This window comes from Temnothorax nylanderi, unplaced genomic scaffold (assembly GCF_030848795.1).
Source record: "Temnothorax nylanderi isolate EJ_2023f unplaced genomic scaffold, tnyl_v1.0 TNYL_tig0027_pilon, whole genome shotgun sequence".
Taxonomy (NCBI): domain Eukaryota; kingdom Metazoa; phylum Arthropoda; class Insecta; order Hymenoptera; family Formicidae; genus Temnothorax; species Temnothorax nylanderi.
This window is the reverse complement of record NW_027249089.1, coordinates 822,397-838,591: the sequence shown is the minus strand read 5'-3', so window position 1 is coordinate 838,591 and position 16,195 is coordinate 822,397. Positions and strand designations below refer to the sequence as shown.

General features: G+C 39.3%; 1 protein-coding gene across 12 annotated transcripts in view; it reads left to right on the top strand.

The window, feature by feature from the left end:
- Rdgb (retinal degeneration B) overlaps positions 1-16,195 on the top strand; it is a 35,053-nt gene that overhangs the window by 10,330 nt on the left and 8,528 nt on the right. For 2 of the 12 annotated variants that reach the window (XR_011717674.1, XM_071701835.1), the window contains exons 1-21: positions 572-780; positions 3,391-3,633; positions 4,285-4,621; positions 5,033-5,172; positions 5,281-5,398; positions 6,526-6,946; positions 7,957-8,120; positions 8,753-8,782; positions 9,412-9,516; positions 9,725-9,910; positions 10,095-10,257; positions 10,331-10,723; positions 10,906-11,177; positions 11,300-11,452; positions 11,658-11,920; positions 12,008-12,116; positions 12,334-12,490; positions 12,762-12,911; positions 13,347-13,527; positions 13,921-14,195; positions 15,437-15,553. Coding sequence is in view for 10 of the 12 variants with exons in the window: in XM_071701835.1 (XP_071557936.1) it covers positions 3,556-3,633; positions 4,285-4,621; positions 5,033-5,172; positions 5,281-5,398; positions 6,526-6,946; positions 7,957-8,120; positions 8,753-8,782; positions 9,412-9,516; positions 9,725-9,910; positions 10,095-10,257; positions 10,331-10,723; positions 10,906-11,177; positions 11,300-11,452; positions 11,658-11,920; positions 12,008-12,116; positions 12,334-12,490; positions 12,762-12,911; positions 13,347-13,527; positions 13,921-14,195; positions 15,437-15,512 (3,771 nt within the window). In the remaining 2 variants the exon portion in view is untranslated. Of the gene's footprint in view, positions 1-571; positions 781-2,346; positions 2,886-3,390; positions 3,634-4,284; positions 4,622-5,032; positions 5,173-5,280; positions 5,399-6,525; positions 6,947-7,956; positions 8,121-8,752; positions 8,783-9,411; positions 9,517-9,724; positions 9,911-10,094; positions 10,258-10,330; positions 10,724-10,905; positions 11,178-11,299; positions 11,453-11,657; positions 11,921-12,007; positions 12,117-12,333; positions 12,491-12,761; positions 12,912-13,346; positions 13,528-13,920; positions 14,196-15,436; positions 15,554-16,195 lie in introns of those variants that run through there. The other 10 variants (XR_011717675.1, XM_071701828.1, XM_071701834.1 and 7 more) reach the window with 9 other exon arrangements.

The window sequence follows — 16,195 nt, the reverse complement described above, 5'->3', positions numbered from 1 at the left end:
CGATAAATCGCTGATAAATAATGATGATCACGGGAAATTCTCCTTTGGAAATTCCTCAGTAAATTGCTTTCGCATTATTCGTTTTTTTTTTTACGACAGATCACTAGTATACTTTTATATCATAAATTATGATATAATTCTTATAGTACAAAAATGTACGATATCTGGTGTAAAATATAAAAGCGTGTTGCAAATGTAGAATTTGAAAGATATCACATACCTTACATGCCTCAAACAACGATATGCCGCTTCTCGTGTGCAGTATATAAGCGAGTCTCTTAAACCCTTTAATAATTAAGAGAGAGGAAGGTAATCGCAGCCTGGACCACCCTCGGAGCTGATACATAAAAATCTCTTCAATCATGTGACGTGCGTAAATCGTTACGCTACGGCGGTCTACGGCGCGCGAGGCCTGCTCTTTGTTGTAAAATAACATGTTTGTTCACATTGGCGCCGTTTAATTTACGGCCCTGCCCGCGGGCTCGTCGGGTCGCGAGGTACGAGCTCCGATTGGCCGGCAGCGATTTCGCGGGTTCGACGAGTCGCGCGTGCGATCGCGGCCTCCTTCCGCTCCGCCGTCAGTTCAGTCGGTGGCGACGCGTCGCCGTGTTCGCGTGTTGTATGTCGCGTGTGTGCGCCCCTTCGATGTCACTTGGTCCCGTCGTCGTCGTCGTCGTCGTCGTCGAGCCGCCCCCCTTAAGCACCCTTCAATCGCGTCCCCGCCGTCCCCGCTGTGACATCATTCGCATCATTCGACGTCATTGTTTAACCCTTTTATCGGTAAATTAAACCGCCCGCCTTTTTCGCCGAAAGCTTTTCGACCCGTTCCTTCCTCTTAATCGAAGCGACGTGAATTCGTACGATATCGGAAAGAAAGCTACGAGTTTATTTTCCTTAACTAATTGCGACGCGTATTAATTTTATTCTGTGTATCTTTATTCTCTCTAATATTAAGAAAATTCTTGTCTTTAATGTTGTCACGATATCGTTACTCTTACGACCGGTTTTGAAAAGGATCATAATGAACATAATACGATAATGCACATTAATAAGAGCTCATAAGAGCTCATTTATATTTATTTACGAGAAATGTATACTATGGTACTGTGTCATCGACTTTAAAAATCATTCATATTTAAACAGATTTTTTACAGATTTCTTAAAAATCTCTCCTCGCGATATACTATTAATTAATAATCTGTTTCACATTTTATTCATCGTCTTTTAAAATTAATTCTTAATTAAATTAATAATTCTATTTAATTAAGCATCCTAACGCTTTATTTCTGTGAGTGTTATACATTATATGTATATGTGTATGTAGTTATACATAAGTTGTTTTTTATTAAATTATTTTTATTATATATAATATATATAGATATGATAAAAATGATTTAATAAAAAAATTCTTTCATATAGGTATAGAGGGTAAGAGTTTATTCACTGAAAACGGTGCAGGATCGACGAATTGAATTCTTTTCGCAATTTATCGCGCTTGTGTGAAGCGACGAACAGAGGGCGAATTTGGAGATTAAAAGCTCAATTAGAGCGCACGTTCAGCGAGCGCGATCGCAAAAGTCTCCGAATTGGGCTGACGGAGTGACACGCGTGCAATGTTCTCGTGTCCCGATCCCACATATCTCGCTCCCGCGAAGCGGAGTTTAAATCGGGACACGAGGAAGATGTAAAAACTCGGAGAGAAGTATCTCCTCCGGAAACTACGCCGCACGTCGGTGGTGCCGTGAATGGTATACGTCCGACGTTATCGTCAACATCCACTGCTCTCGCTCGCCCAGAGTAAACGTGCATTTGTGCAGAACTCGCAGCACGGCGATTAAAGTTTGCAATTTTGTGTGTGGGTGACGTATGTGCGTGTGCGTGTATGTGCGTGTCTGTGTGTGCGTACACGTATATGTTTACAGAAGCGACCGTGGTCTTATGAATACTGGCGGATTTTGCAGCAGGCCGATCTGTGCCGCGTAATTGCCGGCTGCTAATTTCGCGCGCGGTATAAAATTCACGTACGCACGAGCGCCGGGGCTGACTCGCGTATAAATAAACGTTTCGCGTAACGCTTTGTTTATTGCTTCTGCCCGGGTGCGAGACATTGCGAGAACGCGGCTGCTTCGTGCCGCGAATTATTCGCTAAAAATTAGCGATTTGCATGGGATATTTTACGCGTGAGATTAGGGACGATGGAGAACGAATTAAAATGTGTTACCTTTGAAGTATGAAATTGACGAATTGTCTTCCTGCTCAAGATCGCAAAAACAGCACTTGAAACACAGTGTTCTTTTTAAGAAACGTTTGCCTCACAGGCTCTGGTATATATAATTCGAACTGACAAAAATAAGAGAAAGTTAAAAATATCGGAATTACGTGATAATTTGTATGATTATTGATAATGTAATTAACAGCTCTCGCGCTTGAAATACGCATAAACGTCACTTCATTATTCAATACTGCACATTATCCATTATTATTTCGCTTAGCTATCAATTATGTACCAAGGCCATACTCACCTGTATCGCGATGAACAGATACCGTTCACGGAACATGTTGATAAAAACGCCAATTACGTAGATGGCAGGCTTGAATTTTTTATTCCTTAGACATGAATTTATTGCTGGCGTTGGCTATTATGGTTATTTGCTATTTTTAACCATGACTAAGCACCGGAACTACGAATGTTTCCGACACAGTAAATATTCGCGTCAATAAGGATGCGATATTTACGTATCGCTGAGCGCAAGCAGCAACAGCAACTTGCGATAGTTGCGATACGATCGACGTGGTTTGCGTTCGCCACAACGTGTACCCTGCAATCAAGACGAGAGCTGTAGAATTTAATTCAATCAAAGAAAGTCCAGCGGCGCACAGCTCGGGTATAATGATAGTAATTCTCGGTACTTGTCAATTTTCCTCGTTTTCGATATCTTTTTTCTTTTTGTAAGAAACGAGTCGACAATTGAAGCCGCGTGCGTCATTTTCAATTCTAAACAATTCTTTGATTACGCAATCTTTTTACAATAGTTGAAAGAATATACTCTTGTTATATATACAATTGTTTTATCGGCAATATTTATCGATATTTCAACATTATGCGAATTGTCGTTATAAGTATGATGCTTATAAAAGTAGAATACTTTTTTTTATGTTTGCCTTTTATTTCTCGCTCTTACTTACTCACTTTTCGTCGGTGCTTTTTTTCCAAGCGTGGCCATTATCCTCGAGATAATTATCAAGCTTTTATCAAACTCCGTTATTACGAACGCGTGAAATCTAAGGATTCTCGAGTACTATCTACGTAGCAATCGTAGCTTGGTATTTTAAATGCAGATCGTCCCCGATGTAACGCGATATGGAAATATCTTCTTTCTACTTTTGCAGAAGATTACACTTGACGACGCAAAATGGAGACGTCACTCGTGATTCCTGGCGAAAAAGATCTCTTGAGGTGTCGCGAAGACGTCGAACGCGGCGGCGTCCGGTATCTCTGAAGGGGAGACGCGCTTTGCGAAGATGCACGGGTGATACAGGACAGGCTCCAACAAAATGTTGATCAAGGAGTATCGCATACCGTTGCCTCTCACGGTAGAGGAGTATCGAATCGCTCAGCTGTACATGATAGCGGTAATTATCGCGTTTATAACTCATCGCGTCGGCCCGCGTGTCGCGAGAAAGGTGACTAGCGATTTAATCTCGATTTACTTGTTAATTGAAATTTATTTATATTTCGCGTACTTTCGGCGAAACATCTAGATTCTGACTCTACGAAAGCTAAATGGCGAATTACAGAGAGTTTATCTTGTACGAAGCCGTAAATTTCTAATTTCTCTTTTCAGAAGTTCGATTTACTTCAACTTGTCTATTTTCCGCAGAGTTTATTTGCGTACGATCGGTTTTGCGATTTTATGATAAAGAATAACATTGAATATTACTCGTCAATTGTAATAAATTATGCATATTAGCCAAGCAGATTGTGCGTACTGGTCAATAATGATTCTAACGCGATTAATTTCCGTCGTAAAACACGTTATTCAAATGCTCGCTGATCCGACCTCCTCGGTGTTATATATTGTTTTTGTCCCTCGCGATTATTGCGCCTATCTTATCCTTTTTTCCCTCTGGTTTTTCTTTCTATTTGCGTCCTTCCCGCGTGTATGCCCGCGCGACAGCGGCCGTTCTTCCACCGATAAAGATAAGGATAAAGATTTTATGGCCGACGCGGCGAATGTGCTCCTTAAGTGATCAATAACCGTTCGCCCTGTGTAACTCGCGCAGAAAAAATCTCGGGACGAGAGCAAGGGTGCCGGTAGCGGCGTGGAGATAATCGAGAACGAGCCGTACAGCAACGGTCCGGGCGGTAACGGGCAGTACACACACAAAATCTATCACGTGGGCAGTCACCTGCCGGGCTGGTTCAAGAGCCTCCTGCCCAAATCGGCGTTGATCGCCAAGGAGGAAGCATGGAACGCCTATCCGTACACCAAGACCCGCTACACGTGCCCGTTCGTGGAGAAGTTCTCCGTCGAGATCGAAACCTATTACTTTCCGGACGACGGTCACCAGGAGAACGTCTTCAATCTCACCGGCAGTGATTACAGGAACAGGATCGTGGGTAAAGAGGAAATTAGATTAGATTAGACGAACACACGGAAGACGACGTTGTCACGCCATTCAACAGCGATGTATAGTTGAGCCTGAAAGTAAAAATACCGTGAACTTCGTGACGTAAAATATGTATGTTCGTCTTAACAATAGACGAAGCTCGCAATATTTCTCAAATAAATTTCTCGATAAAGTTGTTCGCTAATTTTCGTACGATTTATCGATTACTATGGAATCGTTCATTGTTGGTTTCTTGTTTGTTAGAACTAGGATTAGTTATAATGATTCTCCGAGTATTCAGAAAATCTTTTTCGTTGCTTTTAATGATGTTATTATAAACGACTGTTGACTTTAATAATTAAGAAATAACGCGGTTGTGTCACACTTACCCCGATTGATTCCGCGACAATTTGTTCCCAAGACCTGATCGACATTGTCAAGGATCAGCCGTACGGGGCGGACTATGTGAAGGAGGAGGACCCTAAGCTGTACATGTCGGAGAAGACCGGTAGAGGCCCGCTGGAGGACACGTGGCTGGAGGATTATTGGGCCGATGTGGAAGTATACATCTCCCCATTTCTCTTCCTCTTTCTCTATCTCTTTCGAAGAATTTTACACCTATCCGCTTAAGTAGTTTCACCGTTGATACATTAGCGATTCTCTCGCTAGGGAAAGCAACAGCCAACGCCGTCGGGAAAGTCACTAATGTGCGCGTACAAGCTATGCCGAGTAGAGTTCCGTTATTGGGGCATGCAAACGAAATTAGAAAAGTTCATACACGACGTAGGTTAGTACCGTTACGTGCTCACCACTTTGCCCTATCTTGCCCTTTGGATGCCGGGCATTTAACTCTTGACATTTTTATCTCGAACGCGAGACTGCCCTTCATCGGGCCAGTTTACCGGGAAGAACATTTCCCAGAAATGAGATCGGTCTTTCTGAAAATTCTGAATAAAGATATCGCATGCCGTTTCCTTCGGGATGAAACGAAATTGGAGAAACTTCAGCCCTGCCAATTTAAGTACGCGTTTCTCTTCGTAGAACTAAGGGTTCACTTATTCGGTATACAGAGTGTCTCGGAAGTTGTGCATTTTCTTAGAACGAGCCAAAAAGAAGAAGAAGAATCTCTTCTTTAATATTGCACAATAAGTGAGCACAGAAATATCGATTTTGAATTTGTATAAAATGGAAAGATTTAATGTTAAATATTGAAAAACAAACAGTACATAGTAGTATAAAAAGTTATATTGCAAAGTTACAAGTTACAAAAAAAAGAACCAGTCGAAAGAAATTGCACAATTTTTTATTCATCCTGTATATTGTAATTTTGTATTTGTTCATGTTTCGCTTTTTTATGAATAACGATGCATTGAGTTTGCCAAATTTAACACGATATAAATTCTTATGTAAAGAGCCCGGCAGCTAAAGGGTTAACTCTTTCGATCATGAATCTTTGTTCTGTTAAAAAAAATCTTATTTAATTTAGGTTGCTTTAAATTAAAAGTTAATTGTGGATTAAAGTACCGTTTAAGTATTTATTAAAAACAAATTAATTGAAATTTATTAGAATTGCAATTCTATCGTTGATCTCTAATATTTTTCTGAACATCTTTTGAATTTTGAATACTAATTTAGATATTGTAGCTTATTTATATACTTGTTGAAGTCGAAGCATGCAAATAAAAATAGATTTTTAACGTAAAGACTTTTGTCTTCGAATTAGCAGAATTGTAGCCTATTTCATTATCAATTCGCTATTACTTTTGTCTACGCAACATCGGGCGTTGCCACGCTTGCCGTTGCTGGAATAGCTTCTTCCTCCCCGTGACACACAAGAGGTCGTGATCGAAAGGGTTAATTTTAACCCGGCGCACCCGGTCGGCCGTGCGTGAGACGTATTAAGGTCGGTTCCAGCTCTGCGGAAGACGATGGTGCGGGCGCACAGGCAGGCCTGGGCCTGGCAGGATGAGTGGACTGGTCTGACGATGGAAGACATCAGGGAGATTGAGCGGCAGACGCAATTGGCGCTGCAGCGGAAGATGGGCCTGGGTGACTCGGAGGACGAGCTCGAGGACGAGAATCGGAAAGCGGGCGCGACGGGAACGACGACGATCACGACAACAACAGCGACGTCGGCGAACGCGACGATGACGTCGGAGGAATCGGCGGTAGCCAAAACGCTGGCGGCCACCCTGGGCAGCATCGAGAAGAACGAGGAGGCGCAGAGCCCGCTGTCCATCAGGAAGCCGTCCGACATTCCCATCATTAACACGGCGGCCAGTTCCGAGGGCGAGATCAGCCCCGAGGACTCTCCGATCGACGTGGATGAAATCAAGTAAGATTATCCCCTCGATTCTATCTTATTCGCTTCCCGCAAAATGTTGACAGTTGTGCCGATGTATGTGAACTTACATCCTCAATCAAGATTTTATTTCAAAGAAAGATTGAGCCGATTTTTCAGAAATTTGTTTTTGATCATTTTAAACAATGTCGGAGCATATCCAGAGTAACATACACAAAATAACAGCGTATAATAACGTAGAATACTCGATAAATGCATCTACTTGGCGAGAAGATGATCTTTTTTGACAATGAATTAAAGATACAGAACAAATTTTTTGTTTGATTATTGCATGACAGCTCTTGAGGAAAATGCCTTTATTATAACTATATGTAAAAATGCGGAAAAAATTTTTCATTACGTATTTATTTAATATTTTTGTATCTATTGTCCATAAGGCATGTTATGTATGATAGAATTTATTTTTATATATTATTATTATTATTATGTATCAAGTAATATTTAATATCATTTTGCTTTCATTATTCTCTTAAAACGATAAGATAATCGCGAATGCACACATATCTGTGTCGTTAGTAGTTTGTGGCTTTGATTACAGCTAACTGCCATAAAAAACTGCGTTCTAAATGATGATAAAGTAATGTGATAATAATTGTGTTATTAATACAGGACACGATATTAAATTTTATTTATGGTTGAATGAATTAACACATTATTGACCGAGCAGAAACTAATGCCTGTAACCGGCTATTTTTCACACAAGCATACAAAATTTACCAAAGATAAATAGTGTACCAAAGATTTAAAAAAAAACAAATCACAACAAACAGTGAAGGATAAATACAATCACAAATTCTATAATGATAATGTCATTTTTATTAATTTTAAGCTCTAACTTCGCACGAAGATTTAAACTGTATGCTCTAAACACGAGTAAACTCGTCGTCAGACAATAACGTTCGGGCAATAAGAGACGAGGTCATACGTTCCCGGTCAATAATGTGTTAACAAATTAATTGGACTAAAAGCGAGCTGCGTTGTAGAAATGCGGCCGCCGGTGAAAAGGCCAAGAAGGAGTGGATGAAGAGCAACGTGCATTCGCCGATTTCGAACAAAAGCTTCGACATCCAGATCGCGAACTGGAGGATGGAGAGCATCGTCAGGGAGTCCGAATCCGGCAGCGACGACGAGTTCTTCGATTGCCAGGGTAAGACTTACGACGCATGCGTACGTATAGCATGCATGTGATAATTTAGAGAAAACGCATTAACACGGTTCGTAATAAATGAATGATAGCGGATGATAATTCTGTGACACGCTGCTTTCCGCCGTAAGTCTAATGAGTCTTAAATAAATCAATGAAAGACCTAAGACGACATTATAAATGTCGAATCTGATCAGTTTAAACGAAAAGATATATTATTTAAAAGATAAATACCGAATATTCCAAGGAGTTCAAAGAGCCGTCGAATATTATTTATTCATTAATGTCGAAATTAATTAACATAGAATGAATAATAATCTTGAGAAAATTTTCAAGGAAATATCTATTGCAAATTATTTAGACATCCTATTTGAAAATATTTAAATATGCCATTTAAGAGATTTTTGTATAGTATATGTGTAAATAATTCTCTTGTGAGATTCTCTAAAATATTTTCTGTAATCTGATATTAATATTAATGTCTCATAATGAAGCCCTTGCCAATTCTTGTGAATTATGCGAAAGAAGTGTGTCTTGCAACAATGCGTAGCTAACTCAAGTAGAAACAACAGCATGTGCTGCGTTTTTATGTGTAAAAACCTCTTTGTTTTTTATGTCGCACCCCCATACTGCAGCTGGGTTCATTATACCTGTTATACGCAAAGGTAGGATACGCAGAGTGATTAAATAATAAGCGAGATAAGTTGCGAGGCGAGAGAAAGGGAGGAAGAAAGAAAGAAAGAGAGAAAAAAAAGAAAGAGAGAGTTGTCATACATATGTCATCTGTGTATAATTAAAGAATGGCCTTAAAATAGATGCGATAAATCGAGCTGTTTGGCACATACAAAATTTGCATCTTTCGGCGTGACATGCGACTAAGATTAGACTCGAGCATGAAAATCCGCGAAAGGCTCACATGCGGCATGCGGCAGCATGGCTACGTAGTAAAGAGACTCAATTATGATCTAGTGGCTAACGAAAATTAACTAGTTCTGCATACGTTAGATAGAGTTTCACATAAGTATTGCATTAAACGGAGTAACATACATGCAAAATGACCTCTATATAATCTAGAATTCGAATAATCTATAATTGCAATTGAGCTTCTATTTATACATCGCAAATTATTAGACAAATATTGTTATAAAATTATTATTGTTTGTGAGATGCTCTCTTTGAAATATCGTATTTTATATCGATTTATATATTATTGCGAGTCATGTTTCAAAACATATACGATTAATCGGGGAGAAAGCACATTGCATAAGCAGTGTTAACGTTTCTGATTACACAGAGGACTTTGAAGATAGCTCTTCATTAGCTAAATGGAGTTCTTTGGATCTTCTAGCAGAAGGGGAGGACACGACTGTGCGGACACCACCCGCGGCAAACGAGCAAGGTTAATATATTTTAAAAAATATTGTTATAGCGCATAAATGTAATAGTTATTATTAAGCTTACATCGCATTACTTTCTGTCTACTAAATTTACTAAATAATTTTCATTTTCCGAAATGTAATAAAACGTAGAACAAATTTAAATTATTAAATTCTTTGTTGTTCTTTTAACGTGGACGGTAACAATGGGGATGCTTCTCCTATTTTCAGAGGACACAATATTTTCGCCTTCGTATCTGCAACGTATCACCAATGAACGAAGCAGCAAGAGATTGCAGATCAGCACATCGGCCAGCATTGACATGTCGTGTCCAGCGTCCCCTCAACATTCTCCCACGCATCACCCATGCAAAATTACTGTTTTAATTATTGTGGTGCATGGTGGTAGTGTTTTAGGTAAATACCTTTGTCTGATTTATATAATTCGTAAGCTATTTTTTTTTTTAATTTGAGAAAGTTAACATTATAGATTTTTTATTTCGTATATAGTTGTATATATCCTTTATTACGTGGAAAGAACTGACCAAGAAAATCACTGTGTCAGCATGTATTGAACCAGAATCACATTTTTGTATTCCAGATGCAAATGTCGATTTAACGGCAAAAAAATCAGACATTACGACATTCCGGGGAGCTTTTGAATCCGTCATGAGACAGCATTATCCTAGCATGGTCGGTCACGTATCCGTTAAATTCGTCGCCTGTCCTTCCATCTGCACCGAAGCCTTGGGAATTTTGTCGAGGTAATATCATCTATTTTTTACGTTTGAATGTAATCTACGGATGTTACTATAATCTTTTAATTTCATTGCGTAGCCTGAGCCCATACAGCTTCGACGTGTCGCCTTCGTGCATGGACGCTCCGCAAGTAACGCACGACACTATCCCGATCGGCGCGATTCCACTGCTAGCGAGTTCGAGTTCCGAATATCAAGACGCAGTGTCGCGCGTGGTGATGAGTGCCAACCAAGTGTACCATGACTTTATCAAGAGCGATGAGGGTAAAGGTTTCAGCGGGCAGATCTGCTTTGTGGGCGACTCGGTGGGGTCGATCCTGTCCTATGACGTCCTGTGCAGGGCGACACAGCACTCGAGACACAGTAGCGAGAACAGCATTCTGGAAGGTAGCGGTCAGCAGGGCAATGATAACGGCGAAGACGGCAGGCATTTGACCGCTCCATCTCCTAGAAGAAGGTCTTCCGGCACGAGGTGAGCAATTATGATTATATCAATGACTCTTTTAAATGAAGCTAAGAAAATAAAATAAAAAGGGAAATTAATATATCGCGACCCGTTGTCAATTATTTACATTAAGCACAGTACATTGCCAATAGAATTGACCTATGACTAATACAAATATTAATTGGTCTTTATTAACGTGTCGTTTGCAGTGACAAGCTGGATTTTGAAGTGGGTGACTTTTTTACGTTCGGTAGTCCGCTTGCATCAGTCCTCGCTTACAGAAAGATTGCCACGTCTAGCGACAGGAATAGTTTTATACCCAAGCCGTTAGTCAACCAAATGTACAATCTGTTTCATCCTACGGATCCCATGGCCGCGAGATTGGAACCCTTGATCTCAGCAAGGTTTTCACTGATCACGCCGGTCAACATTGCCCGATATCAAAAGTATCCGCTTGGCAATGGCCAGCCTTATCACCTGCGTAAGTATATTAGGATTGCAAATTGGATTATGGAACATAGAAGTTATATTTTCCACTCTCCAAGATTTGTGGTAAAATTGGGAGAAAAAAAAATTTTAAGTAGATTGTAAACTTGATTTCAGTGGAGACTATCCAGACCAATCCGCAACTGATTGTTGACGGATTGAATGTTCCCAATCTTCAAATGTCGCATTTAAGAAGATTATCCGATATATCACTTCAAAGTACAATGTCAGGCATTATCGACAATGTTCCTTTACAGGCAGTATCTGCCCGTAAGTAGAAATTATTTATTACACTGCCGTTTGTTTACTATACCTACAATTCAGAACCTAAAAGCTTGTTTAAAAGCTTTGAATTCCAAAATTAAATTTGCGAAAGTTTTTCTAAGCAAGCGTCAATTTTTTGATCGAAAGAGTGAATTATTCTACGTAATGTCAAGCATACCGAAGTAGTCCGAAGCTAATTATTTTGTTCCAGTGATGCAAAGGTGGTGGGGCACCAAAAGACTAGATTATGCGCTCTATTGTCCAGAGGGTCTCGCTAATTTTCCTACAAACGCCTTGCCGCATCTCTTCCACGCTAGTTATTGGGAGTCTTCGGACGTGATCGCGTTCATTTTGAGGCAATTGGGCAGATTCGATTTGCCATTGCTCGGCAACGAGGAAAAAGATCTCACTTGTTTCCGTCCAGGTCAACCCAGAGAAAAATGGAATAAAAAGCGTACCTCCGTTAAACTTAAGGTTTATTTCTTTATCAATTTAAATATAATATTTAATTGTCTGTTATTTAAAAATCTCTGTCGCATTGCTCACATTGACATATTTCAGAATGTTGCTGCCAATCACAGAGCGAATGATGTCATCGTGAGGGAAGGTGCACCACAAGTATTAGTCGCTAGGTTTATGTACAGTCCTATTGATATGATAACTTTAACAGGTATAAATAAAATTAAGGAAAGAACTTTTCTAAAACTGATCTTTGTAATAAGTGGTCTATTTAACCAATATCAAAACATAGCATTTAAATAATAACTTACTTAATTTATCATTTATTATTAATAATAATTGTATACATTGAAACGCGAATCGATATCGTAGTCGTTAAAAATGTGATATTAAATGTAAGATGAAAAATATTTGTCATTACGTCGTAGGTGAGAAAGTTGATATCCATATTATGAAAAACGCACCGGCAGGCGAGTGGACGTACATCTCTACTGAGGTAACTGACAAAAATGGTAGAATAATTTACAAAATACCAGATGACAAAGCGCTAGGTTACGGACTTTATCCAATAAAGATGGTTGTAAGGTAATACGTTTCCCTTTTTAAAATTTAAATAGATATTAATGTAAGTTATAATCCATGTAGATTAAAATTGTTACTAATAATTAAAATGAATTATAATTAATATACTAATCGACGAAAATTGAAATTAATATTTCACGTCATATGAATGAAAGTTAAAGTATAGATGAATAAGTGAGAATAATTAAGGATGTAATTAATATAAATTAGCTTTTTATTTAATGCTAAGGAAATATAAACTTCTAATACAAATGCATGTTCAATCGCGTTCCAGGGGAGATCATACATCTGTAGATTTTTTCATGGCTGTGATACCGCCGAGAACTGAGTGCGTGGTTTTTAGCATAGATGGTTCTTTTGCCGCTAGTAGGTCGGTGAGTGGTAAAGATCCGAAAGTCTGGGCTGGTGCCGTCGACGTTGTGAGGTAATATATTATAAAGACGAATTAGAACGAATTTTGCGAATATTTTTTTATCTACGGAATGCAAAAATATTTAAAAAATAAAAATTTTTTTATATTATTCTTGCTTAACACTTTCTCGTTTTTATCACAAAGTTCTTTTTGCTGAATGTACATATAAGGTGTTCGTAGTTGGGTTAAATCTTTATTTTATTATTCAACGCAATTTCTACATAACATTAAGAAATAATTTTATTTACAAATATTTTCTGTGGCATTTCTTTATTTAAGATATTTTAATCTGAAAAATCGACTTGCCTAAACGAAAAGGTGCCACATAATTATATTTGGAAATCAGCTATAAGAATATATTCTATGACAAATGTACAATGTCTTTTTTTTTTAAGTAAAAAGTTGATATTGTTAGGAAGTAAAATTCTTCTTTATTATTTCTTATAGGCATTGGCAGGAACTGGGTTACCTCATCATTTATATTACTGCGAGACCCGATATGCAACAGCAGACAGTAGTTTCCTGGCTGTCGCAGCATAATTTTCCTCACGGTCTCGTCTCATTTGCCGACGGCCTGTCCAGAGATCCGCTCGCCCACAAAGCCGCCTACTTGAATAAGCTTGTGAAGGTTTGTGCTTGCTAGGATTATACATATATTTAGGATGCACAGCTAACAATAGAACTAGATAAATCAATTAAATATTCATGGATGATCAATTCTCAGACAGCTAATACTTTCGTTTTCTAATCAACAAGCAAACCTACAAATCATTGTTTTGTTTAATTTGGATGGATGTTCGACTACTTATAAAAATGTGTATTATACATTACACCGTCACAAGTACCTATATATATTCATTAATTTCAAAATTAATTTTTTATCCAAAGTTAAGAAAGTTAAATAATTTTTTTTTTACATCTTGGAAAGAATTCAGGTTAAATTATGATCAATTGCCTCGCATTTCTTCAATCTACACGATACAATTTTGACAGCGAATTAATAATGATCAATTGGATGTAGGAGCACGGTATGATAATACATCAGGCGTACGGCAGCGAGAAAGACATTAACGTATATACGGCGATAAGCCTCAAACCGAGCCAGATCTTCATCATCGGCAAAGTATCCAAGAAGCATCAAGCTATGGCGACAATACTGTACGACGGGTATGCTGCTCATTTGAGCACGCTGCAGGTGCACGGGGGTTCGCGGCCTGCTCAGGGCAACGCGCGCATGGTGATCCCCAGAGGTCAATTCGGCTTACCAGGACAGAATAGTTCCCTGCGTCGACGAAGGTGAGTTTTTCTAGCAATGCATTCTGGCAATATCGTAACAAAAGATCTTCCCACGCTTCGCTAAAGGATCAAATATCTTTCTTGCCGGATTCTGTTGTTCGTTACGCTGAAAGCGTTGTAGTTATGCATTTACTGTGTACCGGAATCAATTGCACCTGTGGTTGTGGCTGTTAAATTCACAATTAAGAGTACCAATCACTTCTGCTTATTCTTACAACACTTAGTTTTTGATTATAATTTTTCTTCTTCACAATAATATGTAGATATTAGAAAGCTTTTCTGAAATATCATTGCATTCGAATAGTACTAGGTTGAAAACAGTATCAACTTGTAATAAATAATCTAATAATTCAATTCATTTTTCTCTACGTTCAACAGTTTATTGTAATTATAAGAAGAAGGAGAAAAATTCTGTCGGACTTGTGGCGATCTACGCCACTCACATAACACATCCGCGCGATAACGCGGCGGAATCTATATTACCAGTTGTTTGTTGTTCCTTGGCGCAGATATGCCTGACAGGAGTGATAGGAAGAAGCCTCGTAACCTGAGGATCGTGTCCTCGTATCCTGTCAGGCGTCTCTGCGCCAAGGAACAACAAACAACTGGTAATATAGATTCCGTCGAGTTATCGCGCGGATGTGTTATGTGAGTGGCGCAGATCGCCACAGAACTGTTCAAGAATGAAAAACTGTTTAGTTCGTTAACATTGGTGCAACTGACTTTCGAAGCTACAAGGGGAAGATGCAGACAGCATCTTTGCGAGAGCGAGTTTATCCTCTCAACCCTCTGTTGCCCAATTGCTTGAAATTGCTTTCAAACGCGACAATTTTGTCCTATTTCTTTCGCTCTGGGGGTAGTAATCGTTAAATTAATTGCTGGTTTGAATTGTCGGCTTAACAATCGTTTATGAAAATTTAAGAAGCTATCTGATGAACTCTTCAATCTTCCGGAAAATATGTGCTTTGAAAGGTTGCACAAACGTTGCTGCAATTATATATTTAAATTAAAATTTATTCAATTTAATAACAAATAACGATAAAAATGACGCCAAATTTTTTACATTTGCCCAATTTGGCACAGACTACTCTTTATTGTACCTTTATTACGGTCAGGCAAGAAAGGGTTGAGAAAGGACACCCTGTGCGGCGTTCGCGCGCGGGATTGCCATAGCTCTTCGGCTAGCGGCAAAATGTGTGTGTCCATTGCGTGTGTGAAAACGAGCACCGGCTATGTTCCAGTAACGACACAGCGGTGAACTCCCCGGCGCGCAACAGCGTCTACTTAAAGCGGAAAATCTACCTTACTCACATCTAACACACGCCTATAATCTACGTACAATTTACTTACTCACATTGGTAACTATCTAATAACCGTCTACTGCTTAATCATCGTCATAGGCGCCGGCGGTGCGCGATAATCGTTTTTTCAGCTTACTCCAACCAATGAGTATTGCATTCTTAATTCTTTACTTTAAAGCCTCTGGAGAGTCACGACCTTCTCGGTTTCGTTATAGTTGCAATCTTTATTAGAAAGGGAAATTGTAGTCCCTTGCCCAATCTTCATTTTGGGCTGTTTTGAAGCTTACCGCTTGCTGTCGTTGTTATTGAATTCAACTCTCTCCACTAACTTGTTAAAATTAATTAACTGAATAACTGATCCAAATCGGGAATGCGTCGGCGCCTATGCCCTCCGCTTTTCCCTAAATCTCTATCGCAGATATCGCAGCGCGATCTCTTACTGGTAGAAAGATCTTATACAAGATCGTGTTATCTTTTCACACGCGGAAACAGTGTGCATTTAACAATCGCGGAAATTGGCAGCGGCTTATATCGCGTCTGTGTAGACGCGTTTGAATCGCATGGACCGTCATACGCGGGGAAGGACATTGAACGAGGAAGAGGAATAATTGCAGTCACAGAACGTTCGATTGTCGCGATTGCCAGGTCGGATCGACGTTTCGTAATCAACATTCCACTATTCCTCGCTTTCCCCTTACG